This window comes from Ranitomeya variabilis, chromosome 2 (assembly GCF_051348905.1).
Source record: "Ranitomeya variabilis isolate aRanVar5 chromosome 2, aRanVar5.hap1, whole genome shotgun sequence".
In the NCBI taxonomy this organism is placed as follows: Eukaryota; Metazoa; Chordata; class Amphibia; order Anura; family Dendrobatidae; genus Ranitomeya; species Ranitomeya variabilis.
In genome coordinates, this window is record NC_135233.1 from 622,846,834 (window position 1) to 622,865,795 (window position 18,962).

The 18,962-nt window shown below is 49.7% G+C and overlaps 1 protein-coding gene and 1 long non-coding RNA gene across 2 annotated transcripts in view; one reads left to right on the plus strand and one right to left on the minus strand.

Annotated features, from left to right (window-relative positions):
* Nucleotides 1–870: 870 nt before the first annotated feature.
* The window catches only part of LOC143807417 (uncharacterized), a 62,074-nt gene continuing 43,982 nt past the window's right edge, over nucleotides 871–18,962 (minus strand). Inside the window, exon 3 of the long non-coding RNA XR_013221718.1 lies at nucleotides 871–2,122. This is a non-coding gene — a long non-coding RNA (uncharacterized LOC143807417). The remainder of the gene's footprint in view (nucleotides 2,123–18,962) is intronic.
* Nucleotides 6,344–17,164, plus strand: LOC143807416 (mixed lineage kinase domain-like protein). Its single transcript, XM_077288929.1, has 11 exons — nucleotides 6,344–6,399; nucleotides 7,394–7,847; nucleotides 8,791–8,871; nucleotides 9,543–9,702; nucleotides 10,052–10,149; nucleotides 12,819–12,954; nucleotides 13,033–13,117; nucleotides 13,335–13,483; nucleotides 13,824–13,873; nucleotides 13,968–14,093; nucleotides 16,030–17,164. Exons 2-11 carry the CDS (start codon nucleotides 7,397–7,399, stop codon nucleotides 16,074–16,076), a joined length of 1,383 nt encoding a protein of 460 aa, XP_077145044.1. The 5' UTR covers nucleotides 6,344–6,399; nucleotides 7,394–7,396; the 3' UTR covers nucleotides 16,077–17,164.

Sequence of the window (18,962 nt, forward strand, 5' to 3'; positions counted from 1 at the left end):
CCTTGTGCTTTCTTTTCCTGTAGACTAACCTCAGCAGAGAAGAATTACGACGTGGGAGACAAGGAATTGCTGGCTATTATTGCGGCTTTCAAAGAATGGAGGCATCATCTGCAAGGAGCTGCATAACAGATCATAGTGCTAACTGACCATCGCAATTTAGAGTTCCTTAGATCCGCTAGATGTCTTTCTCCTCGTCAGGCTCGTTGGAACTTATTTTTATATCAATTTAACTTTGTTATCTCGTACCGTCCAAGTTCTCGTAATGGGAAGGCTGATGCTTTATCCCGAGTCCATGCTGCGGATTCCATACCTGGAGCCCCGTCCAAGACCATTCTATCTGATGCCAATTTAATCGGAGTTATCCACGATCAGGACTTGTGGAAGGAGTGCAGGGAGGCTTATGACGGTGATGTATTTCTGGCCAACCCACCTGTGGATATTAACCTTGTCTTTAAGGGTGGCATGTGGTTCAGAGATCGACGTATCTACGTCCCTGAGGTCGTCCGTCTGCAGATCCTCAAGTTGGTACATGACTCCAAGTTGGCTGGTCACAGGGGGGTACAGAAGACACAAGAGTTCCTGAGCCGATTCTTCTGGTGGCCAACTTGCCTGAAGGATACCAAGGACTATGTTCTCTCTTGCGAGGTATGTGCTCGTTACAAGACTCCTCATGTGGCACCTACGGGTCTTCTACAACCATTACCTGTTCCGTCCCGCCCTTGGGGGTCTATATCAATGGACTTTATTGTGGAGCTCAAAAACAAAAGAGAACCTCAGTATAAAGTGCCAATATATCATAAATTTTATTACACAATAAATACAAAAACAGAAAGTATCCAAGGTAATTGCTAGAAAGCAGGGACAGCCACTACTGATTTATACAACAATTTGTTCCAAGACAGTGCCTGCATATGAATAATTAGTACTAATCCAAGACACAAGCACATCAACTACACAGTGTAGGGGTATTACACCCTGTCAGAATCAATGATGGCAATGTAATAAGATAATAATTAGCAGCACTTACATGGAGTAGGTCTTATGTGTAGCGTCCCTGCCGCCCCAACGCACGTTTCGCTTCTTCGTCAGGAGGCGTGTGTTGGGGAGGGATGAGGCTGATTATATAGTGTGACTGGCCAATAAGCGACAGTTGTTATGGAGGTGTGTCTGAATGTACCAGGTGCCGTGCAGCAAGCAGCGAGTATAGTTCCGGTTTCTTCTGCGCATGCGTGGCCGACGGCACTCGTCACTGAGACGCATAGACCAGCGGCCGTGGAGCACAAGCTAACAAGGGCCGTCATGGAGACGGCGCATGCACTTGGCTCCCAATGGCCACTCGTATAGGCGTCAGAGAGCGGGGCAGCCCTGCATGCGCTAAACCGGAAAGAAAAGGCAAGAGAAGATGTGCTCTATTCTTATCAGAGTGTCATAGTGTGTTGAATATTTATAAGTATGTGCCATATAACACAGTACAACATGAATAGATTATAAGTAATAATACGTGAACAAAGTACTTCTAAATGAAAGTGAATTATGCTAATATAGTGCAATGTGCTTGATAAGTTACACCATTAGATAAAGGCAAACAAGAAACCATTTATTTGCACAAGTTCGTACTCTATAATTAATTAACATAAAAATTATAATATTAGTGTACATAAAGTGCCAAAGTGCCACATATGAGTGTACTAAACTGTGCACTCATAACTGTGTTTAATTATAAAATACTATATAATATGAAGATAATTACATAATACTATTACAGAAAAAAAAACAAAAAACACAACATATGTTACTTCAAACGTGTCAGTCTATTACAATTCCCGTGCAATAAAATTAGAATTAAAACAGGAAATTGCTAATACACCATAAAATATAGACTGTCCATATTACATTCATCTTAAAAGACATATGATGGATTTATCCTTTCACGATGACACTCGCTGTCCATTGCAGCACCTGTATTGTACCCGTAAGATCAGACATCACTTGACAGTAGTATGAATAGCCAGAATGAAGATGAATGGGTTTATGACGATGAGGTTTCCAGAAACCAAAGTAGAACGCTTAGGCCAAGTCATTCCATTACATCAAATAGCAGTAAGAGGTTTGACGTGAATAACTAAAATAGATAACACAAATTAGTACCCTAAAATAACAGTTAAAAACACAATTATTTACAACCTGCAGAACCCCCCCTTCCCAACCCAAATTTATAGATACCTAATTCAGAGAAAAGAGCTAAACCCAAAGTTCTCATTGAGGTCACAGGGGCAACTGTTTGTAATCGATAGATCCATCGACTCTCTATTTGTGCGAGTCTTTTAAATAAATTCCCACCCCTCTGACCCATTGATACCTGGTCTATGGCCCACAGGATGAGTTTACTTGAATCCGAGTTGTGGAATTCCTTGAAGTGTTTTGGCAGCTTCTTTTGAGGTTCATCATATCGCATAGTTTTAGATTTCTCGATGTCCCTTATATGCTCCCTTACCCGAATTTTGAATTCCCTCGCGGTTATGCCGATGTATATCTTTTCGCATGGGCACTGGGCATAGTAAATCACCCCAGAGGATGAGCAAGTAAGTCTGTGCAAAATTTTAAGGGTACGTGTCCCTTCTGAATTACTAAAATCTACCAAGGACTATGTTCTCTCTTGCGAGGTATGTGCTCGTTACAAGACTCCTCATGTGGCACCTACGGGTCTTCTACAACCATTACCTGTTCCGTCCCGCCCTTGGGGGTCTATATCAATGGACTTTATTGTGGAGCTGCCTACATCGGGGGGCATGAATACAATCATTGTGGTAGTTGATCGCCTGACTAAAGCTGCTCATTTTGTTCCATGCGCCAGCCTCCCTTCAGCTAAAGATACAGTGAACTTGGTTATACAGAATGTCTTTCGGTTGCATGGGGTCCCGGATGAGATCATCTCTGACCGTGGAGTACAGTTCACTTCAAGATTCTGGAAGTGGTTTTGCTCTGCACTCAATATTAATGTCTGTCTCTCTTCTGCTTACCATCCCCAGACAAATGGTCAGACTGAGCGGACCAACCAGACGCTGGAACAATATCTAAAATGCTATGTCAGCCATCTCCAGGATGATTGGTTGGAGTTGCTGCCATTAGCCGAATTTTCATATAACAATTCTCAGAGCGCCTCCACTAAATTTACACCTTTCTTTGCCAATCTGGGTTATCATCCATGTATCTTACCTAGGTCTCCAATTAATTCTCCGGTTCCGGCAGCGGAAAAAAGGCTGACTGCGATGAGGCAAAATCTGGAGGTTCTGAAGGAATCCCTGACCACAGCTCAAGAACGTTATAAGAGATCGGCTGATAGATTCCATAAACCTGCACCCATGTTCAAGGTAGGAGATTCCGTGTGGTTATCAACTAAGAATCTGAAGTTACACGTTCCTTCACAAAAACTTGGACAGGAATTCATTGGCCCTTTCAAGATCAACGGTATTGTGAGCTCTGTGGCCTGCCGGCTGAAGCTGCCTAGGACTATGAAGGTACACCCAGTTTTTCATGTATCTTTACTAAAGCCTGTATCTCCTAATACCTTCCAGGGACGTGTTGTGCCACCTCCGCAGCCTGTGGTGATTGATGGGCAAGAACAATTTGTGGTGGAGGAAATTATTGATTCCAGGATTCGCAGGAATCGGCTCCAATATCTGATAAGATGGCAGGGATATCCCCCTGAGGAAGACTCTTGGGAACCTGTGGAGAACATCAATGCCCAACAGAAGATTTCTCATTTTCATCAGAGATTCCCTGAGAAACCAGGTCCAGGATCGTCCTGAGGCCGCTTCTAAGGAGGGAGTAATGTCAGGACTCTGAACATTTTTAACTTTTGTGCATTACTGCCCTTTTCCAAGATGGCGTCTTTGGTCTCATGTGCACTGTGTCTTCCTGCTATAAAACTCCACCCCAGCCTTCAGTCTGTGCTAGAGTATTCTGCCTTGCATCCAGCTCCTGACTCTGATGACTCCCTGGCTATATACCTGCTCCTGTGAACCTGTGTGGTTATCCTGCTACTCTGCCCTGAGTTCCTGCTGCATACACCAGTTTCCAGTAATCCTCCTTCATCTGCTACTCGTGTTTACTTCCATCTGCATTTGCTGGACATGTAAGCTGTTGCTGCTCTGCTTAAACCTGAGATTATCACCCAGGCCTTCCTGGTTGAGATAAGACATTGCTTGAACTGCCTTATAAGCATATCTATCTATGTTTGGACTAAAACAAGGATTTATTCGTGTCAAGTATCCTCAAGAATAATTGTGCATCATAGACTTTCTGCGTGATTGCATTTTCCTCTGAAGTTTCCTATAGACTGCTAAGCTGCGTTTAATATTTATACCAAGTGTTGTGGACGTGAGTTTCTCTCTGCACCTGTTTGAATCACCGTGTGATAATATAGACTTTACCACTTATAAAACTGTGTCCTGTCGTTGTCTTGTTCCACGCAAAGAGTCTCCTGAGTTATCCCCTATAATTATTACATGACGTATCCCAGGTGATGTATGCCGGATGACGTATGCCGAATGACATATGCTGGGTGACGTATCCCAGGTGATGTATGCCGGATAACGTATGCCGAATGACATATGCTGGGTGACGTATCCCAGGTGATATATGCCGAATGACGTATGCCATATGCCGGGTGACGTATCCCAGATGATATATGCCGGATGACATATGCTGCGTGACGTATCCCAGGTGATGTATGCCGGATGACGTATGCCGAATGACATATGCCGAATGACATATGCCGGGTGACGTATGCCGGATGACATATGCTGGGTGACGTATCCCAGGTGATGTATGCCGAATGACATATGCTGGGTGACGTATCCCAGGTGATGTATGCCGGATGACATATGCCGAATGACGTATCCCAGGTGATGTATGCCGGTTGACGTATGCCGAATGACATATGCCGGGTAACATATCCCAGGTGATGTATGCCGGATGACATATGCCGAATGACATATGCTGGGTGACGTATCCCAGGTGATGTATGCCGGATGACGTATGCCGAATGACATATACCGGGTGACGTATGCCGGATGACATATGCTGGGTGACGTATCCCAGGTGATGTATGCCGGATGACGTATGCCGAATGACATATACCGGGTGACGTATGCTGGATGACATATGCTGGGTGACGTATCCCAGGTGATGTATGCCGAATGACATATGCTGGGTGACGTATCCCAGGTGATGTATGCCGAATGACATATGCTGGGTGACGTATCCCAGGTGATGTATGCCAGATGACATATGCCGAATGACGTATGCCGGGAGTACGTATCCCAGGTGAAGTATGCGGAATGACGTATGCCGAATGACATATGCTGGGTGATGTATCCCAGGTGATGTATGCCGGATGACATACGCTGAATGACGTATGCCGGGGGTACGTATCCCAGGTGATATATGCCGGTGACGTGGGCCGAATGACATATGCTGGGTGACGTTACCCAGGTGATGTATGCCGGATGACATATGCTGAATGACATATGCTGGGTGATGTATTCCAGGTGATGTATGCCAGATGACATATGCCGAATGACGTGTACCGGGGGTACGTATCCCAGGTGATGTATGCCAGATGACATATGCCGAATGACGTGTGCCGGGGGTACGTATCCCAGGTGATGTATGCCGGTGACGTGGGCCGAATGACATATGCTGGGTGACGTTACCCAGGTGATGTATGCCGGATGACATATGCCGAATGACATATGCTGGGTGACGTATCCCAGGTGTTGTATGCCAGATGACATATGCCGAATGACGTATGCCGGGGGTACGTATCCCAGGTGAAGTATGCGGGATGATGTATGCCAAATGACGTATGCCGGGGGGACGTATCCCAGGTGGTGTATACCCGATAACGTATGCCGGGGGACGTATGCTGGGTGACGTATCCCAGGTGATATATGCCGGTGACGTGGGCCGAATGACATATGTTGGGTGACGTATCCCAGGTGATGTATGCTGGGTGACATATCCCAGGTGACGTATGCCGGATGACGTATGCCGGGTGACGTATCACAGGTGATGTATGCCAGGGGATGTATGCCGAATGACTTTTGCTTGGTGACGTATGGCGGGTTATGTATGCTGAAAAGGCAATCAGACTTTTTCAAAAAGTTTTGTTTCTTCCTCTAAGATAAAATCAGCAAATAATCAGAAGTTGCAGATCTTTGGCTTTTCGTAGTAAATGTGCATCATCTCAGCTTCTGTCCATCCGTCTCACATGATGGGAACAGAACAAACGAGGGTAAACCGGGGATGGGCGGGCGCAGGGAGGGCGCTGTGCCGGGGTATAACAGTGCGGGCCTCTGAGTCACAGGACAGAGAAGTCGGAGCCTTGCACAATCAGTGAGTACACGCTGTAATTATTATTTATTTATATAGCACCATTGATTCCATGGTGCTGTACATGAGAAGGGGTTACATACAAGTTACAGATATCACTTACAGTAAACAAACTAACAATGACAGATTGATACAGAGGGGCGAGGACCCTGCCCTTGCGGGCTTACATTTTACAGCTGTAATGTTCAGTGAGTAACAGGGAAGAGTGCAGCTTGTGTATCCTGACCTAATATTTTTCACATCTGAGTGTGACAATTGTACCCAGCAGGGTGAATTCTGTACTAATCTCTCTCCTGTCGTGACAATGTATCAGTGCAGATGATTTCTGGTTTAGCAGCAGTCGGATCAGGAGGGTTTTCAGGCTTTGGAGGTAAAAAGAATTGTAGGATCTGGACACCTGTTGCAGAACTGTTCATAGAAAGCCCTCTCATTTTTACATCGTCTTCCTGAAATCTGCTAGTTCCTGTAAGCACACTTCCCTGGAAGCTTTCTTACTGTTGGAAAGTTGGCTGACCTCCAATATGGCCGTCATTGCAGTCCCCATGAGGGTCACGTGAGGATTATTCCCCCCAAACGGCATGTAATATACCGGGTCTAGAGGGTCATCGTCGTGTGACTTGTCGGGGGGATAATCTCATCCTTTCTCCATTGTGCGATGTCGGTGATCTCATGTGGTGTGTCTGATGGAGGTGGTCTCGGGGGGGGGGGGGGGGGGGGGGCGTCTGATAGAGGTGACGTCCGGGGCAGCCTATAATATTGTACCTTCTGTGGCCACCGGATATTACAGCAGACGAGACATCTGTACATGGAGGCTTGTGTCCTGGGTGATACGTGGCCTGGCGGTAGAGGATGTCTCGGACGATTTGGTTGTTGGAGCTGCTGTGTGCCATCCAGTACCAGTGACCATGTTCTCCTCCCGCTTCCAATGTGATTTCATGAGATGGGTTTATCTGCCGTCACTTCCTTCACTGTGTCCTCTCTGGGTGATGTCTTCTAGGTGATGGACATCCTGGGTCAGGTCCTGGACATTGCCCAAACCATCTATGGATTGTGTGACAAGGCCAGCTCCAATAAGCAGCAGTGCCGTCGCCTGAAAAAGCGGATACAAATTCTGATGATGGCCTCGAAGGCTTTACAGACGCAGAAGGAGAAGTCTGAGCAGTTGAAAGTGGTGATGAAGGAGCTGAGGGTAACCCTGGACAATGCCAAGTGCTGGGTCGTAAAGTATTCACACCAGGCTTGGTGGCAGCAGATACTTAAGGCCAACGGCATCAAAGAGGAGTTTGAGCTGCTCACGGACCGGCTCGGAGACGCCGCCTCACACGTCTCCCTGATGTTGGCGGTCGAACACAGAGAAAAGTTTTTTAATGTCTTTACAGAGAATATAAGAAAACGCCAAAACCAGAAGGACATAAAGGAAGACCTGAAGCAGCTGAAGGAGTACCTAACCGGTAAGATATTTAAATGGACTACGTGGGATATATAGGTGTGCGACCACTGAAACGCAGACCATGTAGTGTCCTCACACTGGGGTGTAAGACCACTGTCACACAGGCCATGCAGTGTCCTCACACTGGGGCACATGAACCTTTGTAGCCAGGCCATGCAGTGTCCTCACACTGGAGTGTACGACCACTGTAGCACAGGCCATGCAGTCTCCTCACACTGAGATATACTACCACCTTCACACAGGCCATGCAGTGTCCTCACATTGGGACACACAACCACTGTTGCCAGACCATGCAGTGTCCTCACACTGGGATGTACGACCACTGTAGCGCAGGCCATACAGTCTCCTCACACTGAGATATACGACCACCTTCACACAGGCCATGCAGTGTCCTCACATTGGGGCACACAACCACTGTAGCCAGACCATGCAGTATCCTCACACTTGGGTGTATGACCACTGTAGCTCAGGCCATGCAGTCTCCTCACACTGGGATGTATGACCACCGTCACACAGGCCTTGCAGTGTCCTCACACTTGGGTGTACGACCACTGTAGCGTAGGCCATGCAGTCTCCTCACACTGGGATGTATGACCACCGTCACACAGGCCATGCAGTGCCCTCACACTGGGGCACACGACCACTGTAGCCAGGCCATGCAGTGTCCTCACACTTGGGTGTACAACTAGAGTAGTGCAGGCCATGCAGTGTCTTCACACTGGAATGTACAACTACTGTAGCATACCATGCAGTGTCCTCACACTTGGGTATACAACCACTGTAGCGCAGGCCGTGCACTGTCTTCACACTGGGATGTACGACCACTGCAGCACACCGTGCAGTGTCCTCAAACTGGGGTGTACGACCAGATTTCCTCTTGGGGTGATAGAATAATTTGGGTGCGTTTTTTATTTCTAAAATTGTTTTTTGTTTGTTTGATGTAGAAAACCTTTCTGAAAAGATGGAGAACGTAGAGGAGAGAATGGATAAAATCCTCTCTGAAATGTCCGCCATAAAGGCTGTGTGTAAGTGCCGTCGGCTCCTCCATAGTAAGAAAAGCAGCACCATGTGGGGATTCTAACCTGCAGGCTGTGGTCGGGCGGGGATGCTGGGAGTTGTGGTTGGGGGGCAGTCGGGGAGCACTCACATTTCTTGCACGTGGCCATTCTGTTGTTAGATCCTACCGTCGGATGAAGCACGTTTCCCATTTTCTGTGACTTTCTAATAGAAGGTTACAATCTCTGCTTGTCGTCAATGACTGGAGGCAGTCTGGTCTCCATTTCTGGACATGCTGGCCTTCACGTCCATCTGTTTCTGGACGACACATCGGCCCCCAGCCACCTCAGGTGGACAAGAGTAAAGCGTGATTAGCAGATCACCGCGGCGGCTTGGACTTGTGACCATATTTGCCCCAGTTTTCAGTCCTTTGCTTGTTTTGTGGAACGTTTGTGAAGTTTCTTCCCCGCTCTGCGCCTTAGCGCAGACAATGGCATCATTATAGGGGAAGCTTGCGCCGCCTCCCAGTCACTGACTTGCGTCGCTCCATACTAATTACAAGGCATACGCCTCTTAAGATGTTTGGTGCATTCTCCCCGGCCAGCATCTGTAAAGACGTGATGTGTATGACCCACAGTGACACAATCACCAGGGTCTCTGCCGCGAGGCTCCTGACGGTAAAGATCCCTCATTCTTGCAGGTAAACGCTCGTCCTGGCACATCACCGAGATTCGAACCACAGATCTAAAGCGTGGACCACTGATACTGGAGAAACCCACCCATGACTTGTACCTCGGCGAATATCACAAGAGTCCAGTGGCCATTAAAGTCTTCAAGGGTCAACAGATCAAGAACCAAGAGTGAGTAACTGACAAAGAAATGAGGCCGGTAACCAGTGAGAGCAGAGACAGACGAGTGGCAGAGCGATGAGTGCAGTGATTGTGGCTCATTAAACATGTCACTCTGGTGCCAGCCCTGCCATTGCTGACAATGAGAACAGCCTCACAGCAGACTGTAAAGCGAGACAGTCCTATGTGCGGCTCTGTGCTGACATCTAGTGGTCAATACAAATAGTGCAACAATTCACCACTGGTTCTCGGTCTTTGTTACAATCACCATCAAACTAATATAATACAACCCCCTCTGTCCCTCCGCCATGTTCAGGTGCCGTCCTGTTCTCCGCACTCATCTATCACTTTACTTCTCCAGATTTATCATAAAAACCTTCCAGTCTGAGAGCGAAACCATGAAGAGATTTGAGAGTCTGAATATTTTACGGCTTTATGGTATTTTTATAGACAATTCGGGTAAGAGCCAGGTCACATGTGCACTGCACCCTCCTCCTGAGACAGTGCTGCCCCTTAGTGACAATGGACAGGACACACATGGTGACATCACACTGTACAGGACACACACGGTGACATCACACTGCACAGGACACACACGGTGACATCACAACGGACAGGACACACATGGTGACATCACACCGTACGGGACACACACGGTGACCTCACACTGTATGAGACAAACATGTGACATCATATTGTATGAGACACACATGGTGACATCACACTGGACAGGACACACACGATGACATCACACCATACAGGACACACCCGGTGACATCACACCGGACAGGACACGCACGGTGACATCACACCATATAGGACACACACAGTCACATCACACAGAACAGGACACACACTGTGACATCACACTGTACAGGACACACACATATGGTGATATCACCCTATACAGGACACACATAGTGACATCACACAGTATCCCGATGTCTCACTACAGTCCGCCCTCTTATCCCTCGATGTGTGACTACAGCCCGCTCTCTTCTACCCCGATGTCTCACTACAGTCCACCCTCTTATCCACCGATGTCTCACTACAGTCCACCCTCTTATCCACCGATGTCTCACTACAGTAAGCCCTCTTACCCACCGATGTCTCACTACAGTCCACCCTCTTGTCCTCTGATGTCTCACAACAGTCCGCCCTCTTATGCCCCGATGTGTCATTACAGTCTGCCCTCTTATCCCCTGATGTCTTAATACTGTCTGCCCTCTTAACAATGTCTCACTACAGTCCGCCCTTTTATCCCCCAATGTCTCACTATAGTCAACCCTCTTATGCCCTGATGTCTCACTACAGTCCGCCCTCTTATCTCCTGATGTCTCATTACTGTCAGCCCTCTTATACTCCGATATTTCACTACAGTCCGCCCTCTTATACCCCGATATTTCACTACAGGCCGCCCTCTTATACCCCGATGTCTCACTACAGTCCGCCCTCTTATACCCCGATGTCTCACTACAGTCCGCCCTCTTGTGCCTCGATGTCTCACTACATTCCGCCCTTGTATACCCCGATGTCTCACTACTGTCCTCCCTCTTATACCCCAATGTGTCACTACTGTCCGCCCTCTTATCTCTCGATGTGACTACAGTCCACTCTCTTATACCCCAATGTGTCACTACAGTCCGCCCTCTTATCTCTCGATGTGACTACAGTCCGCTCTCTTATACCCCAATGTCTCACTACAGTCAGCCCTCTTATACCCCGATTTCTCACTACTGTCCTCCCTTATACCCCAATGTCTCACTACAGTCCGCCCTCTTATCCCTCGATGTGACTACAGTCCGCTCTCTTATACCCCGATGTCTCATTTCTGTCAGCCCTCTTATACCCCGATATTTCACTACAGTCCACTCTCTTATACCCCAATGTCTCACTACAGTCCGCCCTCTTGTGCCTCTATGTCTCACTACAGTCCGTCCTCTTATACCCCAATGTCTCACTACAGTCCGCCCTCTTATCCCTCAATGTGACTACAGTCCGCTCTCTTATACCCTGATGTCTCACTACTGTCCGCCCTCTTATACCTCAATGTCTCAGTACAGTCCGCCTTATCCCCCAATGTCTTACTACTGTCTGCCCTTTTACTGATGTCTCATTACTGTCAGCCCTCTTATACCCTGATATTTCACTACAGTCCACTCTCTTATATCCCGATGTCTCACTACAGTCCGCCCTCTTATCCCCCGATGTGTGACTACAGCCCGCTCTCTTATACCCCGATGTCTCACTACTGTCCACCCTCTTATCCACCGATGACTCACTACTGTCTGCCCTTATTTCCAATGTCTCACTACTGTCCACCCTCTTACACCACATTTCACTAGTCAGCACTCTTATACTCCGATAGTTCACTACAGTCCGCCCTCTTATCCCCGATGTCTCACTACAGTCCGCCCTCTTATCCCCGATGACTCACTACTGTCTGCCCTCTTATTCCCAATGTCTCACTACTGTCTACCCTCTTATACCCCAATGTCTCGCTACAGTCTGCCCTCTTATCCCCCGATGACTCACTACAGTCTGTCCTCTTATTCCCAATGTCTCACTACTGTCCACCCTCTTATACCCCAATGTCTCGCTACAGTCCGCCCTCTTATCCCCGATGACTCACTACTGTCTGCCCTCTTATTCCCAATGTCTCACTACTGTCCACCCTCTTATACCCCAATGTCTCGCTACAGTCCGCCCTCTTATCCCCCGATGACTCACTACAGTCTGCCCTCTTATTCCCAATGTCTCACTACTGTCCACCCTCTTACACCACATTTCACTAGTCAGCACTCTTATACTCCGATAGTTCACTACAGTCCGCCCTCTTATCCCCGATGTCTCACTACAGTCCGCCCTCTTATCCCCGATGTCTCACTACAGTCCGCCCTCTTATCCCCGATGACTCACTACTGTCTGCCCTCTTATTCCCAATGTCTCACTACTGTCCACCCTCTTATACCCCAATGTCTCGCTACAGTCCGCCCTCTTATCCCCCGATGACTCACTACAGTCTGCCCTCTTATTCCCAATGTCTCACTACTGTCCACCCTCTTATACCACGATGTTTCACTACAGTCCTCCATCTTTCTGATTACTGAGCCTCCTCTGTTGGTCAGGTACAGACACCTGCTATTCCCTCGTTATGGAATATTGTGAGAAAGGAACCGTGCGGCAGCTGCTGGACAATGAGCCTGACCTGTCATGTGAGCGGCGTGTCCGCATGGCTCTGGATGCGGCCAGAGCAGTGTACCGGTGAGTATTCTGCTCTCGGCATTACCGGATCTCGGGTCTTTCCGGAACATGTATACGTTACATTCTACCATCTCGCAGGTTACATCAGACTGAGAAGAAGGCGATCCTGCACGGGAGTCTGAGCAGCTCCAAATTCTTGGTTGACGGGACATACTGTGTAAAGGTAACGGCCACATGCGGTGCATTATTGCGAGTCACTAAGCCCCGCCCCATTGACAGTCACACCCCTGCAGAGCATTTCCCACCTTCACCAGTTGTTTGACAGCTCCCGCTCGACCTCATACACAATATAATGGGTGCAGACTGACGGCCTCCGTCCCTCCGCTTGTACTGTACGTGTCGGACAGGCACATCCTCATCTGGACTCTTCACATCTACAGCTTTGGGGATTTGAGCTCTCAAAGACTGAATCATCCCTAAGACGACCATCTAATGCAGAGAGGAGGCAGAGGAGCACGGAGCTGGCGTACATCGCCCCCGAGACCCTACAGGACATCAACGCCTACGAGAAACCGAGCGAGATTTACAGGTCAGTTCTGCAGCATCACAGCCCCCAACCCTCGCTGGAGCTCCCCAGCAGAAGTCTATGCAGACATTTTATGATTCTGCAAAAAGGGAAATTTCGTATGAAAACTTTGTGGAATGAAACTTCTCCAGATGAAAAGTTCCTCTAATCACTTCTGCAATAACTTCCTTCTCCAATGGCTCCTGTGACGTGTGAGACTGTGCAATTGCCCCAGATGGCGGTCGCTGCACATCTCCATACTGAGCAGTAACCTGTGTATAGGCAGAGGGGCCATCGTCAGCACTGGTCAGGGGTCTTATGGTCCGCAGTGCATTGTTGTACATCTTGCTGTTGTCTCTTCCAGCCTCGGCATGGTGATTTATGAGATTGCAAGCGGGAGACTCCCATATCAGGGTAAGTCCTGCTTGCTTCACCCTCCACAGGTCATTACAGGGCATCCAGCAGGTCAACGCCAGGCGCCATAATCCACAAAGGTTTATTGTTGTAGGTCCGGCCGGCGAAAAGGACAATCAGCCAGAGGATGCAAAGCTGCCCGTGTCCTGTCCTCCTGTGTTACAAGACATTATTACAAGCTGCCTGCAGAGAAATCCAAGCGATCGCCCGACAGCAGGAGGTGAGCCCTGCCTGATATACTGCCCGATATACTGCCTGACACAAAGCCCGCTGCCCGACACAGCACACAACACACCGCCCGCTGACTGACAGCAGGTGAGCGCTGCCCGATATACTGCCCGACAACGCCCGATGCCCGACACAGCACACAACACACCGCCCGCTGACTGACAGCAGGTGAGCGCTGCCCGATATACTGCCCGACAACGCCCGATGCCCGACACAGCACACAACACACCGCCCGCTGACTGACAGCAGGTGAGCGCTGCCCGATATACTGCCCGACAACGCCCGATGCCCGACACAGCACACAACACACCGCCCGCTGACCGACAGCAGGTGAGCGCTGCCCGATATACTGCCCGACAACGCCCGATGCCCGACACAGCACACAACACACCGCCCACTGACCGACAGCAGGTGAGCACTGACCGACAGCAGGTGAGCGCTGCCCGATATACTGCCCAATAACGCCCGCTGCCCGACACAGCACACAACACATCGCCTGCTGACCGACAGCAGGTGAGCCCTGCCCGACATACTGCACGACACAGCGCCCGCTGCCCAACACATGGCCTGCCACACACCGCCTGCTGCCCGACACAGAACACAAAACACCGTCCGCTGCCTGACAGCAGGAGGTGAGCCCTGCCCAATATACTGCCTGACACACTGCCCGCTGACCGACAGCAGGTGAGCCCTGCCAGATATACTGCGCGACACAGCGCCCGCTGCCCAACACATGGCCCGCCACACACCGCCTGCTGCCTGACACAGAACACAAAACACCGTCCGCTGCCTGACAGCAGGAGGTGAGCCCTGCCCAATATACTGCCTGACACACCGCCCGCTGACCGACAGCAGGTGAGCCCTGCCCGATATACTGCCCGACACAATGCCCGCTGCCTGACACAGCACACCTCCCGCTGACCGACAGCAGGTGAGCACTGCCCGATATACTGCCCGACAACGCCCGCTGCCCGACACAGCACACAACACACCGTCCGCTGACCGACAGCAGGTGAGCGCTGCCCGATATACTGCCCGACAACGCCCGATACAGCACACCGCCCGCTGACCGACAGCAGGTGAGCCCTGCCCAATATACTGCAAGACACAGCGCCCGCTGACCGACAGCAGTTGAGCCCTGCCCGATATACTGCCTGTCACACCACCCAACACACAGCCTGCTGCCCGACACATGGCCCGCTGCCTGACACACCGTCCGCCTGCTCGACACACTGCCCGCTGCTCGACACACCGCCCGCTGCCCAACAGACCACCCAACACACGGCCTGCTGCCTGACACATGGCCTGCTGTCCAATACACCGTCCGCTGATCAACACAATACCCGACACACCACCCACTGCATGACACACCGTGCGACACATAGCATGACACGCGGCCTGCTGCCCAACACACAGCCTGCTGCACACACATGGTCCACTGCCCACTGCTCGACACACCGGCCGCTGCCCGACACACCGCTCGCTGCCCAACACATGGCCCACCACACACCGCCCGCTGCAGAACACAAAACACCGGTCCGCTGCCTGACACACCGCTCGCTGCCCGACACACCACCCAACACACGACCTGCTGTCTGACACATGGTCTGCTGTCCAACACACCGTCTACTGCCCAACAGCAGACTCACCGCCCGCCACACTCTACGACACACTGTCCACTACCTGACACACCGCCCACTGACCACAAACACGTCCCGCTACCCAACACAACTGCCGCTGCTCTGTGCTGCCATTAAGGTTCTGCTCCCTCCGCTGTGTACTTCCCAATCGGTGACCTCCCATGATAGCAGCACACTCCACTCCTGAAATACTCTGTGCTGCAGGCAGCAATCTAATGCTACTGTTAAGAGGCACAATGTAAATATTTAGAGGAGAACCTCTGTCCTGATTCTTTTCTGTCTCTGCAGTAATTGTAGATTTACTCATTGCTCATCTGAATCAATGTGAGTCCTGAATCCTTCCGGCCCCAAGTGTAGCTCATTCAGCCACAGACGATGAAGATGCCACCACAAGTGACTGTACCAAGGATCAAGCTGCCAAAGCCGCCCCCATCTGTACATGTACCCCCCTGCTGGAGGTGGTGGCACTATCGCCTCACCAGGGATAGAATAATGATAGCCTGCATGGCTGTTGTCTGCCACTAGATGGCAGCACAGAAAACACAATCTCCTGGCTCCTACAGTGAGACCAGCACCATTTACAGCGCGCTGTGAAGGCACAATCTCACCAGCGGAGTCTTCCCTGTATGAAGCCAGATAGGAAGAGGCATAAGATGGATATAAGGAAGGAATATATAACGGTGGCCTGGATAATGAAAGAACTTGATGCTCTCACATATACGCCCACGGATGTGTTGGGAAAATTCAGGGAATGTATCACACTGTATAATAAATATTAAATATGTTATATCCCCGGGGAAATAAAATACCTGGTAAGTTTATTTTTCTAGAATTTAGATTATTCCCTGCTGTACGGCTGTCAGCGTCTTCCTTCACAGCTATAGTGTGTTGTCAGATAGAGCCTCCACCTCTGTACTGCACAGCGCTGCGGAAGAGCCCACAAGAGGCCACCTAAACTGTCCATGGATGGGACTTATCCTGGGACTCTTGTGTGTGACGGAGGAGTACAAAAGCGGCCATCTACTGAAGGATGGAACTTATCCTAGGACTCTCATGTGTGACGGAGGAGCACACAAGCAGCCACCTAAACTGTCCATGGATGGGACTTATCCTGGGACTCTCGTGTGTGATGGAGGAGCACACAAGAGGCCACCTAAACTGTCCATGGATGGGACTTATCCTGGGACTCTTGTGTGTGACGGAGGAGTACAAAAGCGGCCATCTACTGAAGGAGGGGACTTATCCTAGGACTCTCGTGTGTGATGGAGGGGGACACAAGCGGCCATCTACTGAAGGATGGGACTTATCCTAGGACTCTCGTGTGTGACGGAGGAGCACACAAGAGGCCACCTAAACTGTCCATGTTTCAGACTTATCCTAGGAGTCTCATGTGTAACAGAGGAGCACACAATCAGCCACCTAAACTGTCCATGGATCAGACTTATCCTAGGACTCTCATGGGTGACGGAGGAGAACACAAGCAGCCACCTAAACGGTCCATGGATCGGACTTATCCTAGGACTCTCATGTGTGACGGAGGAGCACACAAGCAGCCACCTAAACTGTCCATGAAAGGGACTTATCCTAGGACTCTCATGTGTGACAGGGGAGCACACAATCAGCCACCTAAACTGTCCATGGATCAGACTTATCCTAGGACTCTCATGGGTGACGGAGGAGAACACAAGCAGCCACCTAAACGGTCCATGAATGGGACTTATCCGAGGACTCTCATGTGTGACGGAGGAGCACACAAGAGGCCACCGAAATTGTCCATGAGTAGGACTTATCCTAGGACTCTCGTGTGTGACGGAGGAGCACACAAGCGGCCACCGAAATTGTCCATGAGTAGGACTTATCCTAGGACTCTCGTGTGTGACGGAGGAGCACACAAGCAGCCACCTAAACTGTCCATGGATCGGACTTATCCTAGGACTCTCATGTGTGACGGAGGAGCACACAAGCAGCCACCTAAACTGTCCATGAAAGGGACTTATCCTAGGACTCTCATGTGTGACAGGGGAGCACACAATCAGCCACCTAAACTGTCCATGGATCGGACTTATCCTAGGACTCTCATGGGTGACGGAGGAGAACACAAGCAGCCACCTAAACGGTCCATGAATGGGACTTATCCGAGGACTCTCATGTGTGACGGAGGAGCACACAAGAGGCCACCGAAATTGTCCATGAGTAGGACTTATCCTAGGACTCTCGTGTGTGACGGAGGAGCACACAAGCGGCCACCGAAATTGTCCATGAGTAGGACTTATCCTAGGACTCTCGTGTGTGACGGAGGAGCACACAAGCAGCCACCTAAACTGTCCATGGATCGGACTTATCCTAGGACTCTCATGTGTGACGGAGGAGCACACAAGCAGCCACCTAAACTGTCCATGAAAGGGACTTATCCTAGGACTCTCATGTGTGACAGAGGAGCACACAATCAGCCACCTAAACTGTCCATGGATCAGACTTATCCTAGGACTCTCATGGGTGACGGAGGAGAACACAAGCAGCCACCTAAACGGTCCATGAATGGGACTTATCCGAGGACTCTCATGTGTGACGGAGGAGCACACAAGCGGCCACCGAAATTGTCCATGAGTAGGACTTATCCTAGGACTCTTGTGTGTGACGGAGGAGCACACAATCAGCACACCTAAACTGTCCATGGATGAGACTTTTCCTAGGACTCTCGTGTGTGATGGAGGAGCACACAATCAGCACACCTAAACTGTCCATGGATGGGACTTATCCTAGGACTCTCGTGTGTGATGGAAGAGCAGACAAGCGGACACCTAAACTTCCTCACTATATATAATGGACTACTGTAGTGATATAATTACCCAGAGGGGAGGAAAAAAAGACCACAGGTCCTATACTTAGATAAAACTTCCATCAATATTGTAATATTGTAATTCCTCTCCATCCATCTAATGGAATGCTCCAAATATGAAAGTATATGGAAAATGCATAATTACGCTGCCAATTAAAACGAAGGATCCCATTTATAAATATAGAAAGTGCTCTAGTGCCAAATTGTCCAAAAAATGAAGAGACCCAACCCCAACGGTCAGAGAAAGCTTTTGTCCAATATCCCATTACCTCGAATGGATATTTGCAGTGGTGACAAGTGTCCGGTACAGCGTCCCCTCACCCCGAAGCGCGTTTCACTGCCAGCTTCTTCCGGGGGCGTAGTCTTTTTTCCTCCCCTTTGG